At 37.2% G+C, this 27,781-nt stretch overlaps 1 protein-coding gene across 1 annotated transcript in view; it reads left to right on the top strand.

The window, feature by feature from the left end:
* Positions 1-27,781, top strand: part of LOC121457679 (phospholipid-transporting ATPase ABCA3-like) — a 121,256-nt gene that overhangs the window by 38,528 nt on the left and 54,947 nt on the right. The window contains exons 8-15 of the mRNA XM_041666601.1: positions 466-639; positions 3,362-3,543; positions 6,078-6,212; positions 10,804-10,949; positions 15,127-15,262; positions 16,827-16,982; positions 17,320-17,530; positions 19,271-19,421. Coding sequence (XP_041522535.1) covers positions 466-639; positions 3,362-3,543; positions 6,078-6,212; positions 10,804-10,949; positions 15,127-15,262; positions 16,827-16,982; positions 17,320-17,530; positions 19,271-19,421 — 1,291 coding nt within the window. The remainder of the gene's footprint in view (positions 1-465; positions 640-3,361; positions 3,544-6,077; positions 6,213-10,803; positions 10,950-15,126; positions 15,263-16,826; positions 16,983-17,319; positions 17,531-19,270; positions 19,422-27,781) is intronic.

The raw sequence follows: 27,781 nt of genomic DNA, 5'->3' as shown, positions 1-27,781 counted from the left end.
TGTAGGCTGCTGCTTTGTATAAATTGATGTTAGAAAGTAGTGTCTTGCGGTTTTATTGGGTTTTCCATTACTTTCTTCATAACACTGATTTTATGTCTATTAATATTTTGATGAGAATTTATTTCTCTTTTATTTTAATTCTTCTCTTCTTCACTACATCCTGATCAGTTTCCCCTCCCTCCACTTCTCTCAGTTTTCCTCTACCTCCTCTCTCCCCCAAACACATACCTCCCCCTCCATTTCTCTTCAGAAAAGAGCAGGTTCAACATAACAAAATCCCATGTTTATGGGCTTAACAACATCCAGTATTTAGCAGTTATCTGTTATCTACATGTTCAGTTATTCCATCTTGTTTTATAGGTAAGACTGGAAACAGTAAATTTTTGGAAACAATCTTATTAATATTCAACATCGTTAGTACTCTGTTGTAGTATTAAAAAGGTAATTGCAATTTCTTATTTGAAGCTCATGTAGCTGCTTCTGCTGGAAACCTCCTGTTTTTTGCCAGTTTCTTTCCCTATAACTTCATCTCTGAAAACTATGGAATGTTGGACCTTAGTACCAAGGTGACTGCCTGTCTGAGCGCAAATGTTGCATTGGCACTGGGGATTAATCTTTTAATCAAATTGGAAATAAAAGGTGAGTATTGGTATTTACTGATTTAATTCTTAGGAAACTAGGTACACAGGAAATAAGAAGGTAGGAAAATGTTATATTTTCCCCAAATTTGTTTATTATATAGGTGGTTATGTAAAATATGAGAAATCTAAAGCTCCCACACCCAGATGTAAAGTTATTGGCAGTTAATAGACAAAGGGAAAATATCAGTTTTCTTCAGCACTATAGCCCATGATAAGTTGCCCAAGCTTGATGGTGCCCTACACACATGCATGTATGGATAGCACTAATTGGATTCAAGGGTTATAAAAGAAAAGGCTTATGGTTCTTCCTATAAAATTGAGAAAGGGATAGGGAGGAAGTCAGGATGAGTGAGTTAGAGTGAGGCACAAGGGGTAGATATATCCTAAATGTATGTATTTGTGTATGAAATTACCAATGAACAAAAGTTTTTAAAGAAAAGAAAAATCTAAAGTTCAAATTGTCCCATCTCCTTTTTCTGTGAACTTACACTGTCAAATAAATCTTTTAAGAACTTTTATTATTTTGATTCTCTAAAAAAAACTTTGAACTTTTCTCCATTCAAGGATGTACTTTTATTATTTTTGTAACATTGTTTAGTATTGCATCATAATAAGTTGAATCAACCACTTCTTTTTCCATATGTGTTTAGGTGGCTTATGGTTCTTCCTGTTATCCACAGCAATTTATGTGTATGTGGTCATATGTGCATATTAATCTGAAAATATTCCTAATTGCAAAAATGCTAACCTATATGAGGCAAGGAGATAATGACTATATTCCAATTACTTTGGAGGCTGAGCTGGAACTTGAGTCTAAGAATTTGAGACCATCCTGTACAATATAGCAAAACTATAGATTATTTTTTTAATGTCTAGCCTATAAAAGTACTGTCTTATAAAGTACTTATAGCTTAAATTTTATTTGTATTACAGTGACTATCAAACAGATAGCTCCAATTATAACATACTGATTTTTTAGAGTTTTTAATATCAATGTCACAGAATTTTTTAACTTGATACTAGTTTTGGGTTTTTGTTGTTGGTTTGGGTTTTGTTTTGTTTGACATAGAATCTCACTATTTAGCCCTGGCTGGCCTAGAACTTACAATGTAAACTAGGCTGGTCTCAAACTCATAGAAATCTACTTGACTATGCTTCCATAGTGTTGGGATTAAAGGTGAGAGCCACATTCCAGCTACACATGAACTGTTAATGTATATCTTGCTAATCTGTAGTCATTCAGGTTACTTTAGATCTGAATTTTAGGATCAATTTCATTAAGTTCTATGAAAACTATTGTCAAGTATAGTGATATTTCATTTGTATTTTAATAAATAAAGCTTGCCTGAAGATTGGAGTGTAAAACACTGGTCAGCCTTATAGACCAGGCAGTGGTGACACATACCTTTAATTCCAGTAGCCACACTAGTTGCCATAGAAACATAGAAACTGGGCAGTAGCGGTGCAGGCTTTAAATCCCAGCCCTAAAGAGGAATATAAAACGTAAGGAGACTGCTCTCACACAATCTCATTCTGAGCTTCCTGGAGGCAGGATCGCCATTTAGTACTGAGGTAGAGGTAAGAGCTGATTGTTTTGCTTTTCTGACCTTCAGGTTGAACCCCAGTATCTGTCTCTGGGTTTTTATTAATGGTGCTACAATCAGGACTTAGTGAAATTTTTGTTCTATTTGCCAGTAATGTAAAAATAAGAATACTTAATTTTCTCATCTGTGAATAAAAACTTCCCAATAAGAAGACTATCAGAGGAATGTGCATGTTGTTTCTTTGTAGATACTTCTACTTCTAGATTCTTATTTTGCAGGAAGTATTAACAACCCACATTATTTCATCTAGGTGTCATATTTCCTTTGGTTTATTGTGGAAGAGCACAACCTTTTACTTTCCAAATCACTTGTTTATATCAGATTTATCAATTTTACATTAGTTAGTCTCTTTTCTCTCTACTTTGTTTGAGGCAGGAGGACTTTTTAGCTTACAGGAAGTTTTCTGTGGTGTATATTTAGACTCCTGTTTTTTTGTGATTTCTAATTTATTGTTTATTACCTCTCAAAATGGATTAAGTTTTGATAATCATTTTGATTCCACAGAATATTTTTCGCATATTACCACCCTTTCTTTAAAGAAAATACATTGTTCATGGAAGTTTTGAGGAGGGAAAGAGGCCGGAGTTAAAGAACAGATTAACTTAATGAGGTGTTATCCTTTTTAACTCTTGCCTTTTGAAGCAGGGTTCTTTGCAAACCTAATTCCTTTCCTGTTATAGAGGCAGGAAAGAAAAAGCATTTTTTTCCCTTTTGGTAACTTCCTTTTAGCCCTTCCATCCATGCTAAGCTAAACTTTTTGTTTTTGTCTCACGATTGGTAGGCAGTCCATCTTCAGTGCCGTTGAATATATTTTACACATTTGGACATTCTTATTCTTGTTTCTGTGATAAATTAGCTTGAGGGGAAAGTAACAAGATAGATTCTCTTAAATCTATTTTTTCTTTGCTGTTCTTTTTCTTTGTTTCTTTCACTTATTCATTTCATTTTAATCATTCCTAATTGTTCTTAAAAGTTTTGAAGAAAAAAGGGAGGGTGATGCATCCATTATTTTCTGTAGTAACACAATTGCTAAGAGTTACCAACAGATAGGTAATCTGTACAAAATCCCAAGTCACAAAGATTTCATCCATGCCCAGTGTCTCCTTTTCATTTCAGAAATTGGTGTTAAATGGCGTAACCTTTGGACACCAGCCAGTCTTGAGGATAACCTCCTCTTTGGCTATATGTTTGGAATGCTTTTGCTTGATGCTTTGTTATACAGCCTTGTTACCTGGTATGTAGAAACTGTGTTTCCTGGGCAGTGTGGTGTGCCTCAACCATGGTACTTTTTCCTTATGGTAAGTTTTTTTTTCTGTTTTTCTTTTACTGAAAATAATTATTTTCATGCAATATAGTCTGATTATGGTTTCCCCTCCTTCAACTCTCTGAGATCCTCCTACCTCCCTTTATGGTAAATTTTAATGCTGCTGTTAAATCCTTACAAGGTTATGGTCCTGGTAAACCTATTTCATAAATGGTGTAATCAAATTAAAAAGTCAAATTCAGATCAACCTAATCTATACACCACTAGTATTGACACATTATCCATTCCCCTGTATATAGTTGCATAACATGTGTGGACAAAACACAGAAACTTTTCCAGCTGTAAGCGCCATGACCTCTCTGTAATCTGACAGTGTAGTCCCTTAGATTAGGGAAACAAAGGAAACCCACACCAAATTAATGTGTGATGTTTTCTCTAGGAAAGAGAGAACTAAATAATTCCTGTATCTTGGTTTCACCACTTGGTCCCTTTCATGGGGCTGACCACTATTTGCGCAGCGTAGAAAAGTGCTTACTTCTTTTCCTTCATACTTCCTTATAATGACTGGGTGATTTACAGTGAAGATACTCTGGCCAAGTGTCATGGCTCCACGTTCACTTTCCAAAAATCACTTCTGTTTTTCTACCTTGAAAACTACTCTCTAACAGTTTTTGCATAAATACTGGAGATTAAAATTGTAGATAATTTGACTAAAAAAATGTCATGTTTTATGACTAAAAAATACATTGCAGTTTTGTTCTTCATGTAGAGTATATAGAGTCAAACTGTTTCCTAGTTCTTAGAAGTCTTCACTTTTTTAGTGAAATACATATGACATAAAATTATCAATTTTTAAATAAAGTCTCTAATACTTGGTATATTTACAGTGTACAGTGACAATTAGATAAAAATCAGTTCATCAAAACTAAGAACTTTTGAGTGTTAAAGAATATAATGAGTAAAAGGACAATTTATAGAATGGGAGAGAATATTTGCAAATCATATATGAAAGAAGGGTTTAGGGTATCAGATACATAAAAAAAGCAAACAACAATTACCAAATGGGCACAGAACCTGAATTTATGTCTCTAAACAAGATATACAAAAAACCAATAGGCACATAAATATCATACCTATGATTAGTTATCAAGAAATTCAATTATGTGTCCCATAAAACCTATGAGGATAACTACTATAAAAAGAAGTAGAAGTGAAGGAATAGAACCTTAGTACTTTATGGGGGGGGGAGCAACAAAAATATATGCTCAGATAGTTTCCAAAACCTTAAACATAAAAGTACCATAAGAACTAGTAGTTACATCACTAGCTACATACTCAAAATAATTAAAAATAGTCATATTCACCATAGATAAGAGATAAAAACTATATGTCCTCCAGTGAGATGTGGAATATTATACAGCCATACAACAGGATGAGTAAATAAACAATTATTATATGTTGATCTTGCCCATTGTGTCCCTCTGTTTGCTAGTTCTGGCTGTTTGTAGGTTTATGGATGTGTGGGACTGTGCCCTCTTTAAATACAGTTTCAGCTCTTCTGTTCCCATTAGTTGTGGTTTTGTTTTACTAGCTCACTGCTTTAGCTGCCCCTTGTCCTACAAAGGTGATGAGTGTTAAAGGTGAAAGCAGACATCTTCTATGTCTTGTTCATGCTTTAAGAGACAGTTTTCAATCTTTCCTCATTGAGTATTGTTATTTGTAAGTTTGGGGGAGTTTCATAAGAACACTTTTCTGTTTCTAGATTCCTAAGTATTTTTATCATGCACGAACTAAAATGATCCTATGAAATAATTTTCTTTTATCCTATTAATGTGATACTGCATTGATTGATTATAGTATCTGGAACCATCTCTGAAATACATTTCACTTTGTAATGACAATATGATCATGTTAATATACTAGGAGATTCGGTTTGTTGGTATTGTATTGAAGATTTTTGCATCCATATTATAAGATCTATAGTTTTCTTCTTTGTCTTTGTCTGGTTTTGGCATCCAGATGATACTGGTTTCTCAATGAGTTAGGGGTATTCCCTTATGTTTTTGGAAGAGTTGAATAAAAACTGATAATTTTTTGTTTAAATGTTTGAGAAAATTTCCTAATGAAGCTATCTAGTATAGGCTTTGTAGGAATGTTACTGATCACTGATTCACTTTGTTATGGGTGTATTCAGAGTTCAGTTTCTTTTTTTTTCTACTTAAGATTTTTTTAGTATATTTTTATTATATATGTTTCGACCATGTTTTTTTTTCCTTTCCAAACTCCTCCCAGACACTCCCCGTTTCCCTGCCCACCCATCCAACTTTATGTTTTCTCCCCCTTTCACAGTACAGTTTTTGTTGTTGTTAGTTACATTTTGTTTGTTCATTAATAAAATTGCATAATACACGCTCTTTACCCCATCCAAGTGTGCAGTAAAAGATAAACAATAAACCCTGGATAGCACAGACTTATTTGTTTGGCCTGATGTAAACCTTTAGAAACTCAAATTGATACAAAAGTTTTTTAATGCTCATTTTGGTAATGATCTTTTATCTTTTTCTGTAGCGCTCATACTGGTTTGGCAAACCAAAAATTAGAAAGACTGCAGAAGAGACGAAGTGCTTACCCACAAAACATAACTGCTTTGAGGCTGAACCTACCGACTTGGTGGCAGGTATACAGATCAAATGTTTGCACAAGGTATTATTTCAAATACTTCTGCAGGAAACAGAAACTGCTTATGTCCATTGAGATTGTTTATCTTTGGCTACTCCGAAAAGAGAGATGCTTTAATTGATTTATTTGCATCATAATAAATATAGATTGTTTATTTTTGGCTACTCCAAAAAAAAAGAGATGCTTTTATTGATTTATTTGCATCATAATAAATGTAATTGTCCCCTAAGAACCAGAGCTTGGTTGGAGCTGTGTTTAATAAATCATATAAGTTTAGATATATGTTTACAATGTTGTGTTATTTGCTCCATCTTTATGCTTTACTTTCATTCTTAAATCTGAAACAATCTTTATTTCGTCTTCATTTTCTAAGTGTTTTCACTGAATATCAAATTTTATATTAAAGATGTTGCCATACTATTGTTCCGAAATTTATTTTTCCAGATTTAATGGGTTATAATTAGCACATAAAAATTTCATTTATTTTAGGTATTTTATGATTGGTATACATGTGCACTGTGGAATTATTTACCGCAGGCAGATTTTTTACATCCATTACCATCCATAGGTTTTGATAGTTCATATTAATGAAAAAAATTTAAATTTGCTTTCATTACACTTCAAATAAACAATGCTTATTATGAACTACCATTGTATGTTGTAATTAGGCCCCAAGGTTTATTTATGTACAACTGAAAGTTGGTGCCTTTTAACCAGTATCTCTGTTTCCCTCAGTACCACTCTCTCCAAATGTGGCATTTTTAGATTTTTGCATAAAGTTGAAATGATAGTTTTTGCCTCTCTTTCTCTGGCGTATATCCATTAAAATGTTCTCTGGGATTTGTTCATGTGTTACAGATATCAGAATTTTTTTGTGATCAAATAATATTCCAGCTGTGTCTCTCATCTTTATCCACTTATTTATCGATTAATAGGTTTTTATTTGTCTTGGGCATTGTGAGTTATGCTACCCTAAACATGGAAGTGATTGTTCCTAATCTCAGGAAGGAGATAATCTTAGCATTACGTCTTTAGGTGTGAGGTTTACTATAGACTTCGGTTATTGGATTAAATAGCTCATTTTCTACTATTGTTTTGTTACAAATTTAAAAGTAAAAAATAAATTATAAGTGCTTTTTCTACATTTTATGACAGAATTTTTCGTTCTTTTTTCTTTTTCTTTTTTTTTTTTTTTTGAGACAGGGTTTCTCTGTAGCTTTGGAGCCTATCTTAGAACAAGCACTTGTAGACCTGGCTGTCTCAAACTCACAGAGATCCTCCTGCCTCTGCCTTCCGAGTGCTTAGATTAAAGGTGTGTGCCACCACTGCCCAGCTGTTTTTTTTTTAATTCTGGTTTTCTCTTATATGTGTTTGTGCATTGGTGTGTGCATGTGCACATGTGTATGGCTACATTATTCATTGAATCATGTCTCTCAGGCAGAGCTAGAACTCACAAATATGTCTACTCTTGATAGTCATCCTGCTCCAGGGAGCCTATTTTGCTTTCTCAGGCTGGAATTACAGACAGGGTGCCATGCCCCCAGCCATTTACATGAACTTGGGATCAAACACCTTTTCTTTTGCTTATGCAGGAAGCACTTTAACCACTGAGCTCTTTCCTTGGCCTTCTGTTTTTGTTGTGTTTTGATTTTTGAGTCGGGTGTTGTTATGTAGTTAGGTTAGCATTGAATTCATGATATTTCTGCCTCAGTCTTCTAAATATTGGGATTGTTGGTGTTGTGTCTTTTATTTATTTATTTATTAAAAGTTTCCGCCTCCTCCTATTTCCCTCCCACTCCCTGCACTCCCCTTCCTCTCCCTCTCCAGTCCTAAGAGCAGTCAGGGTTTCCTGCCCTGTGGGCAGTCCAAGGTCCTCCCCCCTCCATCCAGGTCTAGGAAGGTGTGCATCCAAACAGACTAGGCTCCCACAAGGCCAGTCCATGCAGTAGGATCAAAACCCAGTGCCATTGTCCTTGGCTTCTCAGTCAGCCCTCCTTGTCAGCCACATTCAGAGAGTACAGTTTCATCATACGCTCCATCAGTCCCAGTACAGCTGGCCTTGGTGAGCTCCCATTAGATCAGTCCCACCTTCTCAGTGGGTGAACACACCCCTCACATGGTCGTGACTTCCTTGCTCATGTTCTCCCTCCTTCTGCTCCTCATTTGCACCTTGGGAGCTCAGTCGAGTGCTCCAATGTGGGTCTCTGTCTCTATCTCCATCCATTGCCGTATGAAGGTTCTATGGTGATATGCAAGATATTCATCAGTGTGGCTATAGGATAAGGGCCAGTTCAGGCACCCTCTCCTCTGCTGCCCATGGATCTAGTTGGGGAAATCCCCTTGAACATCTGGGAACCCCTCTAGAGCCAAGACTCTAGCCAACCCTAAAATGGCTCCCTTGGTTAGGATAACTTCTTCCCTGCTCCCATATCCACCCTTCCTCCATCTCAATTATCCCATTCCCCCAAGCTCTCCCCAATCCTCCCCTTCTCCCTTCTCTCTCCCCATCTCCTCTTCCCCCCAATCCACCCCCACCCCCCTGCTCCCAACTTTTTCCTGGAGATCTTGTCAACTTCTATTATCCGGGATAATAACTATATGTTTTTCTTTGGGTTTACCTTCTTATTTAACTTCTCTAGGATCACGAACTATAGGCTCACTGTCCTTTGTTTATGGCTAGAATCCACTTATGAGTGAGTACATACCATATTCCTCTTTTTGGGTCTACGTTATCTCACTCAGTAAAGTGTTTCCTATTTCCATCCATTTGCATGCAAAGTTCAAGATGTCATTTTTTGTTTTTACTGCTGAGTAGAATTCTAAAGTATATATGTGCCACACCTTCTTTATCCATTTTTTTCTATTGAGGGGCACCTAGGTTGTTTCCAGGTGGTCTAGGTTGTTCTGGCTACTACAAATAGTGCTGCTATGAACATAGTTGAACAAATGCTTTTATAGTATGATTGGGCATCTCTTGGGTATATTCCCAAGAGTAGAATTGCTGGATCCTGAGGTAGGTTGACTCCCAGTTTCCTGAGAAACCGCCACACTAATTTCCAAAGTGGTTTCACAATTTTGCATTCCACCAACAATGAATGAGTGTTCCCCTTACTCCACAACCTTTCCAGCATAGGCTATCATTGGTGTTTTTGATGTTAGCCATTCTGACAGGTGTAAGATAGTATCTCAAAGTTGTCTTGATTTGCATTTTCCTGATCGCTAAGGAGGTTGAGCATGACCTTAAGTGTTTTTGGCCATTTGAATTTCTTCTGTTGAGAAGTCTCTGTACCCCATTTTTTAACTGGATTAATTAGAGTTTTAATGTCTAGTTTCTTGAGTTCTTTATATATTTTGGAGATCAGACCTTTGTCTGATGCAAGATTGGTGAAGATCTTCTCCCATTCAGTAGGTTGCCTTTTTGTCTTAATGACAGTGTCCTTTGCATTACAGAAGCTTCTCAGTTTCAGGAGGTCCCATTTATTCATTGTTGTTCTTAAGTGGTCTCCTGTGCCCATGTGTTGCAGACAGACTACTTCCCACTTTCTCTTCTGTCAGGTTCAGTGTGATCAGATTTATATTGAGGTCTTTAATCCATTTGGACTTGAGTTTTGTGCATGGTGATAGATATGGATCTATTTTCATTCTACATGTTGAAATCCAGTTATGCCAGCACCATTTGTTAAAGATGCTTTCTTTCTTCCATTGTATAATTTTAGCTCCTTTGTCGATCAAGTAGGCTTCATCCCAGAGATGCAGGGCTGGTTCAAAATACGCAAATCTATCAATGTAATCCATCATATAAATAAACTGAAAGAAAAAAACATATGATCATTTCATTAGATGCTAAAAAAGCATTTGACAAAATTCAACACCCCTTTATGTCTCATCATGTTTTGTGAAGGCTTCAGTAAAGTAGGGATTTATATGTGGCTTATGTTAAGGTGTGAGATTATATTCAAGTTTCCATTTTGGTTTGCATACTGAAGTGAATGAGGACAGTCACTGAGTTAGAAGGAAGAGTTGAATATACTTTCAAAGGATGATGTTGATTTTTAAATTTACTGAAATATATGTTAATATTTCAATGTCTTAGACATGCCAATTTTGAGAAACAGAAGAAATATTTTTCTGGTAGATATTTAGAGATACAAAGTTATGCCCAACCTAGAGGACAATAGTGACTATATAAACTGATGACATAACTTCTCTATGGAGTAGATAATAGAGAGAGAACAGCCAGAGGCATCTGGAAGAGAAAAAGTAGTAGCAGGGTTATAAGGAGAATTGGTGGCTGGAGGTAGTTAAGAGTGGAGGAGTGAAAAGGGCCAAGAGGATAGCGGACTCTTTGGTATGCTAATAAGCTCCACAGAGAGCCTTGTCCCATCTGTAGAGGGAACCTGGCTCACAAATTAGTGAGGATAGCTTTTTTTTTTTTTCTAACTGCCAGAAATCCTCCTCTGTTTCTGGATATCTGGAATGCCGTTTAGAGTTTGTGGGATCTTTTGGACCTGACAAGAGTATCATCCGTGGTTGATAGCATGAGTTTGATGATACAGAGGGTATGAATGTTTGTCTTTTTAAATGACAGATGACAGATTACTCTTTCATCCCACAGGAATTTAAAAACAAACCTGCAGTAAACAACCTGTCACTGAATGTGTATGAGGGGCAGATCACTGTCCTTCTGGGACACAACGGGGCAGGAAAGTCCACAACCTTATCTGTTCTCACAGGTTTGTATTGGTCTCCATTCTGGGCAAAGTTACCTTCCTGAGACTGAAAAGCAAGGAGTTTTACTCTTGAGGCCTGGCCACTGATCTCTCCAGACATGACAAAATAGTCATGCTTTTTGGAGCAAAATACTCTTCAAAGAAATTGAGAATTTCATTAGGAAATGCCAGTCTGTAAAAACAAAAGAATGAAAAAGGTTGTACCAATCCAGGGGAAGAGAAAATGTACTGTGTTCCTGTCAACCCTTTCCTCAAGATAGTTTAGCTCACAGCCTAGAGGTTTTTCTTCATTAGAAGTTTTCTCCCTTAGAGAGGAGAGAGGAAAGAATGTACCTTCTGCTATGTCTCATGGACTTGAGTTTGCTTTCCAAGGGCCAGAATTCTATTTCATCTCTGCACAGGTGCTGAAAGAGATAGAGCCTGGGTATCTGAACAGCAGGGAACACAAGATACAGGGCAGGTGTTTTCCCATAGCTTTCACTCTTCTGACATAACAAGGCTGGAAAACCAAGGAGAGGAGAGTCTTATTCCAAAGTTCCAGTTGAAGGACTAATTTCTAGCTCACTTGTGCTGAGTGCTAACAGAACAATAAAACCCAGAAACTAGGACATCCAAGAGCATGTCCACGAGAGAGAGACAGAGAGAGACAGAGAAAGAGAGAGAGAGAGAGAGAGAGAGAGAGAGAGAGAGAGAGGAGAAGCAGGCATCTTCCTACAGTTGACCGTGCTTTGCAAGTTGGGAAAATAAATGCATAGGACCAGTGCTTTTCCTCCACTGGAGACAGAGAAAACAGAGCAAGACTTAAGTCTAAGTCTTTCTGAATTCACCAAAGAATTGATTCCTCTTCCACTTTGTGTTAGACAATGACTTTCTGTACAGTATATTACCTACCGTTAACAATATTTTATAAACCACTCTAAACGTGTTAAAACGTTCAATATCATATTAGGTGTTATTCCCTAAAAGCAAATATTGGAGGTATGGATATGATGTGTTTAGCATACTAAATTATACTATATGCATATTTTAAACCCATCTACATGCATACTTTAAGTGCATGTAATTCTTTATCAAGTACACATCAATAAAACTAAAAACTGAAATTATAATATGATCCTTTTTTGGATACATGTCCAGGAATATTGAGAAGAGAATCTTAAGAGCTCCTTTCACAATCAAGTTTCTAGCAGTATTTGCCCTAAGTTGCAGATCTTTGTCAACAGAGAACTGGTAAGAAAAGTGTAGTAGATTCACATTCATACAATAAAATGCTCAGGCCTAAACCAGAGAGAAATCCTGTTTCATGCAATAACATGGATAAACTTTGGTATTGCTAAGTAAACCAATTATTAAGAGAAAAATCTAGAATGGCTTTTTACTTATTGAAAGACCCGGATAAATTTAGACCCCTCTAGCAGAAAGAATAGAGCCAAAAATCTAGCAGGGAAAGAAGAACCAAAAATCTAGGTTAGCCAAGTCAGTGACTCTGTTCCAGGAACGAGCTGACCATAAAGTTAGATTATAATCTTGAGAAACAGGGAGTTACCCCCTTGTGATTATCACTGGTATTTTCGGAATTTTCCAATGACGCCCTCCCTACCCCCTTTGGGTTGTGGTTTCTTCCCCTAAATACCCCCTCTCCCAGCTACTCAGGGTCGAACTCCTCTACCCCTACGTGGGAAATGAGTTTTGACCCCAGCGAGCTGGTTCCCGTTCTGTCAATAAACCTCATGTGATTGCAGCAAGGATGGTCTCTCATAAGTTCCTGGGGGGTCGTGTTATCCCAAGACTTGAGTGAGAGTCTCCCCACTCCGGGGGTCTTTCATTATGAACAGTATTTAAAGTTGCTAACTTCATAGAAACAGGTGGAAGGATCATGATTGACAGAGACTGATTTTTTTATCACAAACAATAGAGTATATCAGGTAGCACAATGAAGTATTTAAAGTTGGGGAGGGAAGAGATTTTTAACCAAAATTTTATATCTAACAAGATTGTTCTTCAAAAGTTAAAAAAAAAGAAAGGAAAAAAGAAAATTAGGCATAAGCAGAAAATAGAGACTGAAGGAGTTTCTTACTATAGCATTTAGTAGTATTACAGAAAATGCCAGGACTCCTTCATGTGATAATGAAAGTAAACTTAAATCTCCAATGGAAAAGATGCTCATTAAAACAAATGTATATACAAATAAGATACCAAGTATGATTATAGTTCTGGTTTGCTATATTATTATAAAGGCAAATGCACAAAAATTGTAAAAATGCAATTTGTGATGGCAACATAAAAGAAAGGGGTATAGATATATAAGAACAATTTTAGGTTAACTTTTATCCTTGTTTGTTCTTCATTCCGTGGAAAATACCATGATGAGAGTATGTTATGTTATGGAAGGAGGTGTTTGCCTCACAGTTCCAGGAGGATACAGTCCATCATGGTGAGGAAGACATGGATGGCACCAGGCAGGGAAGGCATGGTGCAGAAGCAGGAGGCTGGCAGGCCACTTTGCATCTCTACTCAGGAAGCAAATAATGAACAGGAAGTGAGGCCAGTCTATAAAACATGAAGGCCTACTCCCAGTGACTTCCTCCCTTTATCAGGACTCTCCTCCTAAACAGCAACACCATCCTGTGGAGGGTAGTTTACAATTAAACCACTGCATTGTCAAAGTTAAGGTGCCATCAGTACAACCAAATTAAAATTAATGTAAATACTAATTTTTACCATAACTGTAAAAGTTAAATGAAAAAATCACTGGGAAGTCACCTAAACAAAAATAAAGGCAATAATGAAGGAAATGAGGTACAAACACAAAACATAGAGCAAAATGACAAGCCTACCTCCTTATAAGTAATTCCCTAATATTTAATTATTTGGGGGAACATGGCTTCTTTTACTATTGCCAATCTCTATGTTCCCTATAAATATATGATGATATTCATAAACAACACTTTTTAGTTACCCGTTGATGAGCATTGTAGCCCAGACTACCCTCTCTGTTCTCACTAGCCTCCGGGTAACTAAGGTATGCAGTCAGAAGTGAGCCTCCTGGATTGGTAGATGTGTCAATAAGCTTAGAAATATAGTTTTTAGCTGCTGTATCCAAAGGTAGGGAAGGCTGTGGTGGCTGCCAGCAGGCTGCCCTCTTCTGCTCTAGATGTCAACTTGCCAATCTGTATTTCAATACTTCTGAAAGGGAGCTTCTACTGGGAAAGAACCTAGCAAGAGTGAAATGTGGTTTGGGAATATGTATTTTTAAAAAGATAAGTGAGTCATAGTGCAACAGCTTTATAGTTGGTTATTCACATGTGATAGATAATATGTGAATATTTTACCATAGAATTAATTACAGCAGAACATAAACATGATGTATTTAAATTTCTTGAGGATGATCATCATATTTTCCCAGTATTTGCTTTTCATAGCATCTACCCAGTATCTAGTATAAACCCCTCATGGAGCAAGTGGCTAGGCCTCACCCCCAGACTGCTCTCAGGGCAAGATGCAGCCCCTCAAGGCATATGAGTTCCCAGGCTCCAACCCAGCCCCAGACTACTCTAATGACCGTAACAGCCATTTCCAAACCCTCACATTGCAGCTAGCCAAGCTCCACCCAAAAGAAACAAAGCCCAAGATCAGGCCACAAAGCCCCACCAATCCTAGACTACTCTGGAAAGCTCTGCCCCTAAAGAAACCCTATGGAAAGCCTGCCTCCTCCTGTTCAGTTCTTTGCTACTTCTTCCCTCTTGTGTGAGGTTTGTTGTGTGGTGTGATTTTGTGGTATTCCTTGGTTCCTGACCCCCAAAGCTGCAACACTACATTGGTGGAAACCTTTTCCTTCTGTGAAACTGTAGCACTTACACTGGGAAGCCTTTCCCATCAGAGCTGTGATATTTGTACCTAGTATTATACAAATGCAGTAACTATCTGATTACAATGATATATAGCAACTGATCTGAATGTTTTCATAATAAACACCAATAAATCTATATCTACTATAAAAAGCATGTAAAAAAAATAAAACTTAAAAGGACTAATTCTGCCTAAAGGCAATTTCTGGTATTTCTCTTTACTTCTCTGTAGGCAACAATACTAATTTTCTTAATACTCCACATGTCTGTATGAGCTTGCAATTGTATCACTTATATCACATGAAAACTTAGCCTATTCCATGTCTTCTATATAATTCTAGGTCGTTTCCCTGCTACTAGAGGAGAGGCCTATATTAATGGATATAATATTTCGGATAACATGATTGAAATTCGAAAAGACTTGGGATTCTGCCCTCAACATGACCTGTTGTTTGATGACTTGACAATATCAGAACACCTTTTTTTCTATTGGACGGTGAGTCAGAAGTATGTCTTCTAAAATTACTTAGTAAATTTGACTTTCTTCTTTGATATACAGATCTGTTAATTTTAACTTTTTAAATTAAATTTATTTAACTATGGTGGAAAAAACATTAAAATTATACCTAGTGTATTGCCTGATGTTGATACAGACATACATTGAACAATGCAGAAATCAAATTAAACATAAACCTAACTCTAATCCAAAGTTTCTCCCTTCCATTCTAGAGGACTTCTGATCAGGCTTCAGCATATTGTCCTGCAATACTTGATCCAAGTCTCCTGACAGTGTAGTTTACCAAAGGTCTGGGACTGATTGCCCAACTCCTGGCTCAGCAAAGGCTTGGCTCAGCAAGGGCTTGGCTCAGCAAGGGCTTGGCTCAGCAAGGGCTTGGCTCAGCAAGGGCTTGGCTCAGCAAGGGCTTGGCTCAGCAAGGGCTTGGCTCAGCAAGGGCTTGGCTCAGCAAGGGCCTTTCTTAAATAGCTACAATTATGTCAGTACTCAGAGTTGTTTTATTATTTCAATCTTTCCCATGTACATTGTATCGGTTGGTCCATCTTACACTAGCAAGAGGTGTGAACACAGTTTTCAGCGTTTGCTATTCATCAGTTAGGATTAGATTCAAGTATGCAAATGTTGCAATGAGCACGCAACTTTGTTACAGCATGTACAACATCATTTTTCTGTTTCTGTCTTCTCTCTGTACTTCCTGCTTTCCCAGATGCTTTTCTCACTTGTTCAACCAGAAATTATCACCTTCCATGACTGTGCTGCTACATTCAGCCTGCCAACAAAGAGGAAGGTATGAACCTTCCCTCTGGTGCCACAGTACATGGAACTATGGAAAGGTTTTCTTTTCCTCAGAGTTTGGCTCTTGCAGACTTGTTTTCTTATTTATTCCTGCCACTGTCCCCACCAGGGGAATACCATTACTAGTGTACAAAATAAACAGAAAAACATTTGGTTCTCTGGCTGTCTGTTTTCCTTTCCATTCAAATAAAACTGTAAGGTTCCTCTTTACTCTCAGTTTGGACCAGGGAGAGCTCACTTGCAAGGTTGGATTGATTGGATTTCATGCTAAAGGGCACACAGGAAGGTGGTAAATCACCATTGGCTCAGTGATACTCCAGATTCTAGGGTTCTCCATGTTAACTTCACTTTTTACAGTTTTCTGTTTAGCAAGGTCAGTGGGCTATAAAGAAGTATATGCATTTCCATAGCATCTGGAGCTCATCACAAATGTGTTTTCTGTCATCTCTTTGTTAATGAGCTACAGAGAATTTTAAATATAAAAGAAAACACAGTTGTGGTGATTAAATCCACAGCTCTGTACATATTCTGCCAACTTACATCTCTATTCCCTGACAATTTTTGTTTTAGCAGCTGTCCTCCAGATGTGAGGAAAGATGCATTTTTAATTGATGCAAATAAAGCTGATGTGAAGTGTTCCTAGGGGTACACCTGCAATACACTTTCATGTCTGTATAATGTCTGATGACCCTTGACTTTGTGATGGTAAAACTGGTTGTATGATATAAACCCTGGCTTCTTTTTCCAGGTCAGAGGAAAAGCTAAGGACGTATACTGTAGGGATATTGAGCGTATGCTGTCTGTGTTTAACCTGAAAGATAATTACCACTCATTATCTGGCTCAGTGAGTGGAGGAGTGAGACGCAAGCTCTCCATCATTATAGCGCTTTTAGGGAGCTCCAAGGTATTAAAAAGAAAGGGGAGCAATGTAAACACAGAGTGGGAGGTGAAGCAGGGCCTCTGTATGAGTTTCTGTCAGCTGCATGGAAAACTCAATTCTCTCAAAACCTGTTGTTTTGAATCATAAAGGAAACACAACAGTGTAGACAGAAGCGAATCATTTGCTTAGCTATCATAGCTGATACAATGCTTTGGATTGTTACAATTTTCTTAGGCTCACATCTATTATAGTTGTCATTCTGTACCTTATCTCCAGTGTTATCCCTTCACACAGCAAATAAGCCCATGAGGTGCTTAGTATTAATTATCAGTGATCATAAAATTGTTCTTCTGGCTTTTAGGTAGTGATACTTGATGAACCATCATCTGGCATGGACCCAATGTCAAGAAGGGCCACCTGGGATTTCCTTCAGCATCATAAACGCCATCGGACCATTTTATTAACCACCCACTACATGGATGAAGCTGACATCCTGGGTGACCGCATTGCTATCATGGTCAGGGGGACCTTGCACTGCTGTGGTTCTTCAGTCTTCCTGAAACAAATATATGGTCTCACTACATTTGATCATTCTTAAGCTAGTAATACTATAATAATATTCTAACATTATTTTCATTGTATTTTGGTTATACACCCAAAACTTAATTACCTTCCTCTATTCTGCAGAATTGATCTCAATTATAATTTAATTTTTTCTTAGTTCTTTGAGATTTTCATATGTGTTTTGATCATGGCTCTTTGCAATCTGAAACAAAGTTGCTGTTCCATTTTGTACTTACTGACAGTCTTCTTTGTCTCTGGAATGCAGTTCTGCATCCAGAGGGTTATTTGGATGACTGAAATGACTGACTGGTTCGTTCCTTGAGAAGAGGAGGAACCAGATATGCCTGACTTAAGTTTCTATGTTTCCCAACCAGTATCAAATCCTCACCATAATGAATAAATCTGAAATTTAGTATTGGTAGTAACAATGTAATACAGAATAAATGAATCGTATAAGTGGGGGCTGGAGAAGTGGCTCAGTGCTTAAGAACACTTGATGCTCTTGCAGAGGATCTGGGTTCAATTCTCATTACCCGTATGACAGCTCATAGTCATCTAACTCCAGTGCCAAGAAATTCATTGCGTTTATTTGGTACAAAGACATACAAGCAGGCAAAATACTCAAACGCATAAAATTAGATTATATAAGTGAAATGAAACAATTATTTGATAATTAATTATATCTGTGATAAGTGATAAATTAGTATTTTAAACAGTGAATTATTGTGGGTTAAAACTATAGCAAGATTTTTAATTAGAGGCTATAAATGTAAGATGTGGTAGAAGAATTCTAAGATTAAAGTATAGCAATAGCAATGTAACTAGAATAATTAAAGGCTAATTAACATAAATTTATTCAGGATTTGAGTTCACTCAGTTCAGTTACTGATCCTTGTACTTGTTACCCTGCTCTGTCCTTTATATATTAGATTCAAATCAATAGCCTACTCTATAGACCTTGAGAATTTCTTATATTGTATTTTGATCATATTCCCATATATATTTTTATTAGATTATTTTCTTTTATGTGTAAGGGTGTATTTGCCTACACATGTATATTTGCACCACATGTGTGCCCAGTACCCACAAAAGTCAGGGTATTGGGTCCCCTGGAGTTCATTATGGAAGGTTGTGAACCATCATGTAGGTGCTAAGAACAAAATCTGGGTCCTCTGAGAGAGAACAAAGTGATCCTGAACCATCTCTCCAGCTGCCCGCAACCCAAAATACATTTTTAAAAAATATTTTCTCTTGTCAGTTTAGATGCTAATTTTATTTTTCAAAGTTTATGATCACCTTACAGGTTAAAATGTCTTGCTGAAGATACATTTTTATTTGTAGTGTTCACTGCTGAATCCTTGGGGTCTAGATGAGTGTCTGAGACACAATGTACAACTAACAGGAAATGATAGTTATTAAGATTTATATTACAAAATAAGTATTCCAATAACAGGGGGCTTCACTTTGCATGTCAGCTTTTTTGGTTATATACACTAAATCATTATGGTTCACTAAGGACTATACCGAAATTCTAAAGGTAGCTGCTATTTAGTCAATCCCTTCGAGTGCCATTTGAAAGCATCTGTAGCAGCTGCCACATTTTCAGAGCTAAATGTCTATAGCATATTATATCTTTTTCCTTAGAAGAGTAGATAACCTGAAGCATAAAGAGAAAAAAAATATTCTTATAAGTATTAAAAAATAAGTAGAAAATGTCTTCAATTGTTCATCTAAATGGTTTATTTCAGGTGCTGGATATCGCATAGTCATGGAGAAGGAACCACATTGTGATGTTTACAATGTGTTTGCAATGATTCAGCATTACGTTCCAGACGCTGTGTTGGATAATGATTTAGGAAGTGAGTTATCATTTATCCTACCCAAAAAGTATGTATCAAGGTATGGACCTCAATAATTCTAGGTGGTTGGTTGTGGGATTACCAGAAACATATTTCATTTCCTGGGCTTAGTAACTTTAGTGAGTAATGCATTTGTAGCAAACCAAGTTTCTCTATTTATTGCTACTATTTGTCAAGTAGAATTAGGAAGCTCACAGCTCAATATTTCTGTTACTAAACCTTATAATTTCAAGTTCACTCAAGGCTCATTTGATACTTTATTTCAAGTTTTCCTACCTCGTGGTCATAGCTTTCTAATATTATTAATGGATAGTAATGACACTACATTTCCATTGTACAAACAGATGCATAGAAATGGAACCCAGAGAAATATTAAGATGGTAAAGAGTAAAATGCAGATTGAATGGCTACTCTTAGAGAAGCTTAACACATCTGTTTGCCTTCAGATACTAGCCAGATAAGTTATTGAAGGTATTCACCAAGATATTTCATTGTGATTATCATCCCAGCTAAGAGAAATGGACACTAAGGGTGTTTGTTATTCATCTTCAGGGACTGTACTAGATTTGTTTTCTTGTCAAAAGTTATTGTCACCTAGATATCCATCTGTGGTTAATACTGGCCCTCATAGGCTCATGTATTTGAATACTTAGTCTCCAGTTTGTGGAACTATTTGGAAAGGATTAGGAGGTGTGGCCTTCTTGGAAGAGGTCCATCACTGGGAGTGAGCTTTAAGGTTTCAAAAGCAGACACCACTCTCAAACATCACTTTCTCCCTCCCCCCTTCTCTGCCTCCTGCTTGTGGCTCAGATGTAAGCTCTCAGCTATACCAACACCATGCCACATACCACTGCCATGCTCCCTGCCATGATGAACTATAAGCAAGTCCCCAATAAACTTTTTATTCTGAAGCTGTCTTTGATCCTGGTATCTCTTCACAGCAACAGAAAAGCAGCTAATGCAGAAGTTGGTGCCCAGGCGTAGGCTGTTGCTGTTGCATGGCCTCATCATGCTCGGTTTTTTGGGGGGGATTGGTTTGGGGGGGCTTTGTTTTGTTTTGTTGTTTTCTTTTGTTTTTTGAAGAATATTTTTGAGGAATTTTAGTACTGTGAACCAGAGAAGCAGTTAGTACTCTAAGTGGGGAATAATGGGTCATCTAGTAGGAGATTGGAACACAGTAGTGCTGAAAGTAATGTGAGCTAGGGAGGCCCAGCTCAAAGAGTTTCAAAAGGGAACAATAATTGCAACTGAGTTAGAAACATTCTTACATTTTTGTAAGGAATGTGGCTTCTTTCTACCCTTGTCCTGGGAATCTGCTAAAACAAAATTGAAATGTTTGTAACTAATTCATTGGCAGAGGAGACTTCAAGACAGCCTAATACTGACTCTATTGTGTGGTTATTAGTTATCACCCTTGTACAGATAGATCTACAATGAAAAAGAGAAAGCGGGGCAAAGAAAAATACAAAATGTGCTGTTTGAGGAGAAAAATGTTACCAGAAAATTTAATGTTGAAACCTTGGTTCATACTGAAAGAGATGAGGAAAAATAGAATGAAGTGGTACCCTCAGAGTAAGACCACAACTACCTAATCCTGCAAGTTGTAAAAATGCCTAAGGAATTATACATTAATAAAAAGCAACAAATCAAAGCTTATGCAAATATAATTCAAAGAAGGACCAAGTTCTATTCCTAATAGGCAACATAATTGTGCAGTTTTGGCCATGTGGTTCTGGCTTTAGAGTCATGAGGGATACAGGAGTCAAGAAATTGTAGAACCTTCCTCCATGGTTAAGGAAAACTACTGGGGCCATGCATGTGGTAGGAAAGTCCTTGCATGGTACCTAAAGAGGCCGTTGTATGAAACTGTAAAAGTGATTCATGGATTACATTGAACAACCTAATATGTTGAAGATGCCAGAATCATGGTGTGGTATTTTTAATGTAATTGGCCCCTATAATCTCTCAGGGAGTGCCACTATTAGAAAGTGTGGCCTTGTAGGAGTAGGTGTGGTCTTATTGGAGGAAGTGTGGTCACTATGGGAGTGGGCTTTGAGGTTTCCTGTGCTCGGGATATCTCCCAATGTCAGAGTCCATTTTCCTGTTGCCTGTAAGATGTACTCTCATCTACTTCTCCAGCACCAAGTCTGCACACTACCACATTCCTTGCCATGATGATAATAGACTGAACCTCTAAAACTGTAAGTGAGCCACCCCAGTTAAATGTTTTCCTTTATAAGAGTTGCCGTGATCACTGTGTCTCTTTACAGCAATGGAAACCCTAAGACAGAAGGGGCATCTCTGCCAAGAGAACTGTAGACAGGGGATGGAGCTAGCCTGAGAGAGAAGTGTTACCATACTCAGCAAAGCTGGGAGGAAAGAGCCATCTAAGCCCTTTGACACCAGAGATGGAGTTTTCCCTCCTGGGTTTCAGCCTTGCTTTGGTCCATTATTTCTTCCCTATGTTCCTATTCCTGCCATTTGGAATGGTAATTTATATTCTGTGCAGTTGTATACTGTGAGTACATAAGAGGTTACAGAGATTGCTTTGAGTCTCAACTTTAAAATGGTGTTGGGACAGTGAAAGATTATGGGTACTTCTGAAGTTGATGACTGCTTTTTATTTCCTTAGGGATTATAGGTCTATTTAAATTGTTCGTCTGGTCTTGATTTAACTTTGGTATGTGGTACCTATCCGTAAAATTGTCCATTCCTTTTAAATTTTCCAATTTTGTGATGTAAAAGTTTTCAGAGTATGACCTCCTCATTGTCTGTTGTTATATTCCCCTTTTCATTTCTGATGTTGTTAATTTGGATGTTCCTGCTCTGCCTTTTGATTAGTTTGGATAAGGGTTTGTCTATCTTGTTGGTTTTCTCAAAGAACCAACTCTTTGTTTCATTGATTCTTTGTATTGTTTTCTTTGTTTCTATTTTCTTATTTCAGTCCTCAATTTGATTATTTCCTGCCATCTACTCCTCCTGGTGAGTCTGCTTCATTTTGTTCTAGAGCTTTCAGGTGTACTATTAATTCCCTAGTGTGAGATTTCTCAACTTTCTTTATGTAGGAACTTAGTGTTATGAGCTTTCCTCTTAGCACTGCTTTTATAGTGTCCCATAGGTTTGGGTGTGTTGTGCATTCATTTTCTTTGAATTCTAGGAAGTCTTTAATTTCTTTATTTCTTTTTTGATTAAGAAGTGATTCAATTGAGCACTGTTCAATTTCCATGAATTTGTAGGCTTTCTTCAATTAATATTGTTGTGGAATTCTAACTTTAAACCATGATGATCCGATAATATACAGGGGGTTATTGCAATTTTTCTGTATCTGTTGAGGTTTGCTTTGTTACCGAATATATGGTCAATTTTAGAAAAGGTTCCATGAGGTGCTGAGAAGAAGGTATATTCTTTTGTGTTTGAATTGAATATTCTATATATGTCTATTAAGTTCATTTGTGTCATGACATCTGTTAGTTCTCTTATTTTTCTGTTAAGTTTCTTTCTGCTTGACCATCCACTGGAGAGAGTGGGGTGTTGAATCTCCAGATCGATGTGTGATTCCAGCTTTAGTAATGTTTCTTTTACATATGTGGGTGCTCTTATATTTCGGGGCACAGATGTTCAGGATTGACATTTCATCTTGATGGATTTTTCCTATGGTGAATATAAAGTGTCCTTCTCCATCTCTTTTGGATGATTTTTGTTTGAAGTCTATTTTGTTAGATATTAGGATAGCTATACCCACTTGTTTCGTAGGTCCTGTTGATTGGAAACCTTTTCCCAACCCTTTAATCTGAGGTAATTTCTGTCTTTGAAGTTGAGGTTTATTTCTCACAGCAAAAGGAGGTAGCCTGTGTCTTTTTATAGGTGAATTGGGTCCATTGATGTTAAAAAATATTAATGACCAGTGATTGTTAATTCCTGTTTTGGGTTTGGTTTGGTTTGGTTTGGTTTGGTTGTTTTTGTTTGTTTTTTTTTGTGGTAGTGTTTGTGTGTTTCCCTTCTTTGGGATTTGCTGGTGTGAGTTTATCTGTTGTCTGTATTTTCATGGGTGCAGCTAACTTCCTTGGGTTGGAGTTTTCCTTCTAGTACTTTCTATAAGGCTGGGTGTGTGGATAGGTATTGTTTAAATCTAGTTTTGTCATGGAATATCTTCTTTTCCCTATTGATGGTGATTGAAAGCTTTGCTGTGTAAAGTAATCTGGGCTTGTACCCATACTCTCTTAGTGTCTGCGACACATCTGTCCAGGACCTTCTTGCTTTCAGAGTTTCCATTGAGAAATCAGGTACAATTCTGCCTTTAAGTGCTATTGGCCTTTTTCCTTTGCAGCTCTTAGTATTCTTTCTTTATTCTGTATGTTTTATATTTTGTTTATTATATGGTGAGGGGATTTTTTGGTTCAGTTTATTTGGTGTTCTATAAGCTTCTTGTACTTTCATAGGCATATCCTTCTTTAGGTTGGGAAAGTTTTCTTGTATGGTTTTATTGAATATATTTTCTATGCCTGTGAGCTGTAATTCTTTTCCTTCTTCTACCCCTATTATTCTTAGATTTGGTCTTCTCATGATGTCCCAGATTTCTTGGATGTTTTGTGTTAAGAATTTGTTGGATTAAACACTTGCTTTGATCATTAAATCTATTTCTTCAATTATACCTTTAATACCTGAAATTCTCTCTTCCATCTCTTGTATTCTGTTGGTAATGCTTGCATCTGAAGTTCTTGTTCATTTACCCAGATTTTCCATTCCCAGAATCCCTCGGTTTATGTTTTCTTTATTGCCTCTATTTCAGTTTTCAAGTTTTGAACTGTTTGAACTGTTTGCTTCACCTATTTGGTTTTTTTCATAGTTTTCTTGACTTTCTTTAAGAGATTTATTGATTTCTTCCAATTTTTTGTTTGTCTTTTCCTCCATTTCTTTAAGGGAATTTTTCATTTCCTCTTTAAGGGTCTCTAGCATCTTCATAAAGTTACATTTAAGATAATTTTCTTCTGCTTCTTTTGGGTTAGAATGTTCAGATCTTCCTGTTGTATGTCTCCTGGGTTCTGGTGTTACCATGTTGCTTTTTAGGTTGCTGAATATATTTTTGCATTGGCGCCTACCCATCTCTTCCTCCAACTGATGCTGGCAGTGTTTTTGCCTCTTGGTCCAATCCTTGCAGTTGGTGTCTGTGTCTCAGGGATCCTCTCTCGAATCAAACATTGCAGTTGCTGTCTGTGTCTTATGGAGCTGCTGAGGTCTCCAGCGATGGGTGGGTTTGCGGCCAGAGTAGGACTTGTAGATTACAGGGTCCAATCTATATGTGGGGGTCTTGGAGTATCCGGGCTGCAAGTGACTTGCTTACTGGCCTGCTAATAAAGCTGAGGTAGATGGGGGAGGGGCCAGGGTTTTGCCCTGGGGCCTAGAGGTCTGTCCAGCTGCAGAGCTGGTCACTCATCTGGTCTAGGAGTTCCTTCTGCTTGTGTGTCGCTTTCATTGGTTAATAAAGAAACTGCCTTGATCTAGTTGATAGGGTAGAACTTAGGTATGTGGAGAAGATAGAACTGAATGCTGGGAAGAAGGGCAGAGTAGGAGGAGCCATGGACCCTCCCACCTGAGATGGACTTGGGTTAGAATGTTGCCAGTAAGCCACAGTCACATGGCAATACACAGATTAATAGAAATGGGTTAAATTAAGATGTAAGAATTAGCCAGTGAGAAACTAGAACTAATGGGCCAAGCAGTGTTTTAATGAATACAGTTTCTGTGTAGTTATTTCGGGGCTAAACAAGCCACACAGCAGGGATAAACAAGCAGCCCCTCCATGCAACACTCATCTCTTGGTCCACACTCTTTAGTCGAAAAAAATAATCTTAAACTTCATATGGAAATGCAAAATCTCAGGTAGCTAACACAATATTGAATAGTGAAAGAACTGCTGGAAGCACCAACACTCCAAATTTTAAGTTGTACTATAGAGGTATAATAATCTATAATATAATGGCATTGGCATTAAAACAGATAGATTTAGTGGAATAGAACTGAATATCTTGGCATAACCCCTCAAACCTGTGGACATTTGATTTTTGACAAAGAAGCCAGAAATACACACTGGAGAAAAGACAGCATATTCAACAAATGATGCTGGTAGAACTGGATAGATGCATGTAGAAGAACTCAAATGAATCCATATCCATCCCTGCACAAAACTCTACTCCAAATGGATCAGAGACCTCAAGCAAGATATTCTGAATCTGACAGAAGACAAATTACAGAATAAATTTTAATTCATCAACACAGGAGAGGAATTTCTGGTTAGGATCCCTTTAGTATAGGAATTAAGAATAACAATAAATAAATGGAACCTCACAAAGCTAAAAAAAAAACAAAAAAACTTCTGTACAGCAAAGGATACTGTCATTCAAGCATAGAGGAAGCTTACAGAATGGCAAAAACATAATTATCAGTCACTAGTCTATACAGAGGAAAAAAACAACTCCTAATTATGAAAACAACTCAATTTTGAAAGTGGAATATAGAACTAAAAAGAGTTCTGTAAAGATGAAACACAAATGGCTGAGAAATGCTTTAGAAATGTTCAAAATTCTTAGCCATTGGGAAATGTAAATTAAAACATTTTCATCTTACCACACTCAGAAAGACCAAGGTGAGTAGGTCAAATGACAGATTGACGGGAAAGGGGAGTGCCTGTCCATTGCTGGTGTGAGTGAAAATTACTATAGTCACTATGCAAATCAGTGGGGAGGATCCTCAAAAATCTGAAAATATGTCTACCACAAGATCTAGCTGTACTATTCCTGGGCATATACCTAAAGGACTTACTGCAGAGATATTTGCTCATCTATGCTTATTGCTGCTCTATTCATAACAGCCAGAAATTAGAAATAACATACATTAGTCCATCAGCTAATGAAAGAATAGTGAAAATGTGGTACATTTATACAGTGGAATTATTCAGCTGTTAATAAAATAAAATTATGAGATTTGTATGTAAATGGGTGGAGCTAGAAACATCATCCTGAGGGACATAACTCAAGACCCAGAAAGACAAACATTACATGTTTGCTCTTCTATGTTGATGTTAGCTTTTAAGATATGTATGTTTCATTTAGAATACCCACAGAGGCTAAGTAGCTGATAAGGGACCAGAGGAGAGCAGGGGAATCTCTTAAGGAAGTGAAAATAGAATATAGAATTGCAAGGCGATAAAGGGGGAAATAGAGTAGAATTAAACGGAGAAAGGTATGGGAGAACAGGATAAAGGGGGATTATAGGGAAGGGAACTAATAATAGTAAAGGAGGTCTTTAGAAAATCTCTATGGAAACCATCTACCATAAAACATAAAATATATACATATTAAAGAAATTTAAATGGAGTTACCATATGATTGGGGAGACAGTGCTCTAGCTAGACATTTTATGCTACAAGTAAAATACCACTAGCAGAAATGGGTCATATCTTATTGAGCCATTGGCCAGAGGGCTCCCATAGCCCTTTCCCCCAACTACTGTAGCATTTTGATAATGCTATTTGTTACTGTCCAAAACTAGGTGGAAGATCCTATTGTTGAAGACGCCATTTATGTCATTGAACATAAATAGAGGAATCAAGTTGGTGCCCAACTAGAGGCTTCACCAAGTTACAAGTCCTAAAAGATATAACATCAACCTGACTACAAGATATACCCACTGATGCAATAGTGGCACAAGTGTTAGGGGGTAACTAACTACATTTTTATGGATTTAAGAACCATTTCATTGGCTGGAACCCATACCTGACACTGCTAAAGTGGCCAGAAACATGTAGCTAGATAGGTCATGGGCCCTATGGGAAAGCATAGTAACCATTATTCTGATAAATGAACATAGTAATAAGAATGCTCCCAGTTTATATATTTCTATACTAATAGCTCAGTGCCTCACTCAGCCTGCATCAAAAAGTTTCTTGCAGTAGATAGTAAATAACCCATAGCCACAACTGGACAGTTCAGAGAGTGAGAGACTTTGGAACACTCAGCCCTAATGAGGTGTCTTTATCGAAGCCTTCCCCTCAAGGTTCAGAGAACTATTCAGCAGAGGAGATTTCAGAAAGATGATAAGACTCAGAAGTGATGGGTAACTGCAAGGAAACAGTGTCTTCTAGACAGAACAGAACTGACTTACATATGAACTCAAACAGACTGGCAGCATGCTTAAGGCCTGCCCAAGTTTAAGCCAGACAAAATCACTGCACATAAAATGGGTACAAAAATATCACTCCTAACTAAGAAACTATTTGCAATTGATAATTGCTGGGAGAAGGAAAATCAGTTTTCTACAATGAAGTCACATTGAGTGTATCAACTACAGGTCAGAGCATACTCCATGTTTTTGTGTGATATTTGTTTGCTTGCTTGCTTGCTT

The sequence above is a fragment of the Microtus oregoni genome, unplaced genomic scaffold, assembly GCF_018167655.1.
Source record: "Microtus oregoni isolate MIOR12 unplaced genomic scaffold, Mior012 000016F_ref0000370, whole genome shotgun sequence".
Lineage (NCBI taxonomy): Eukaryota > Metazoa > Chordata > Mammalia > Rodentia > Cricetidae > Microtus > Microtus oregoni.
This window is presented reverse-complemented; position numbering and strand designations above follow the sequence as displayed.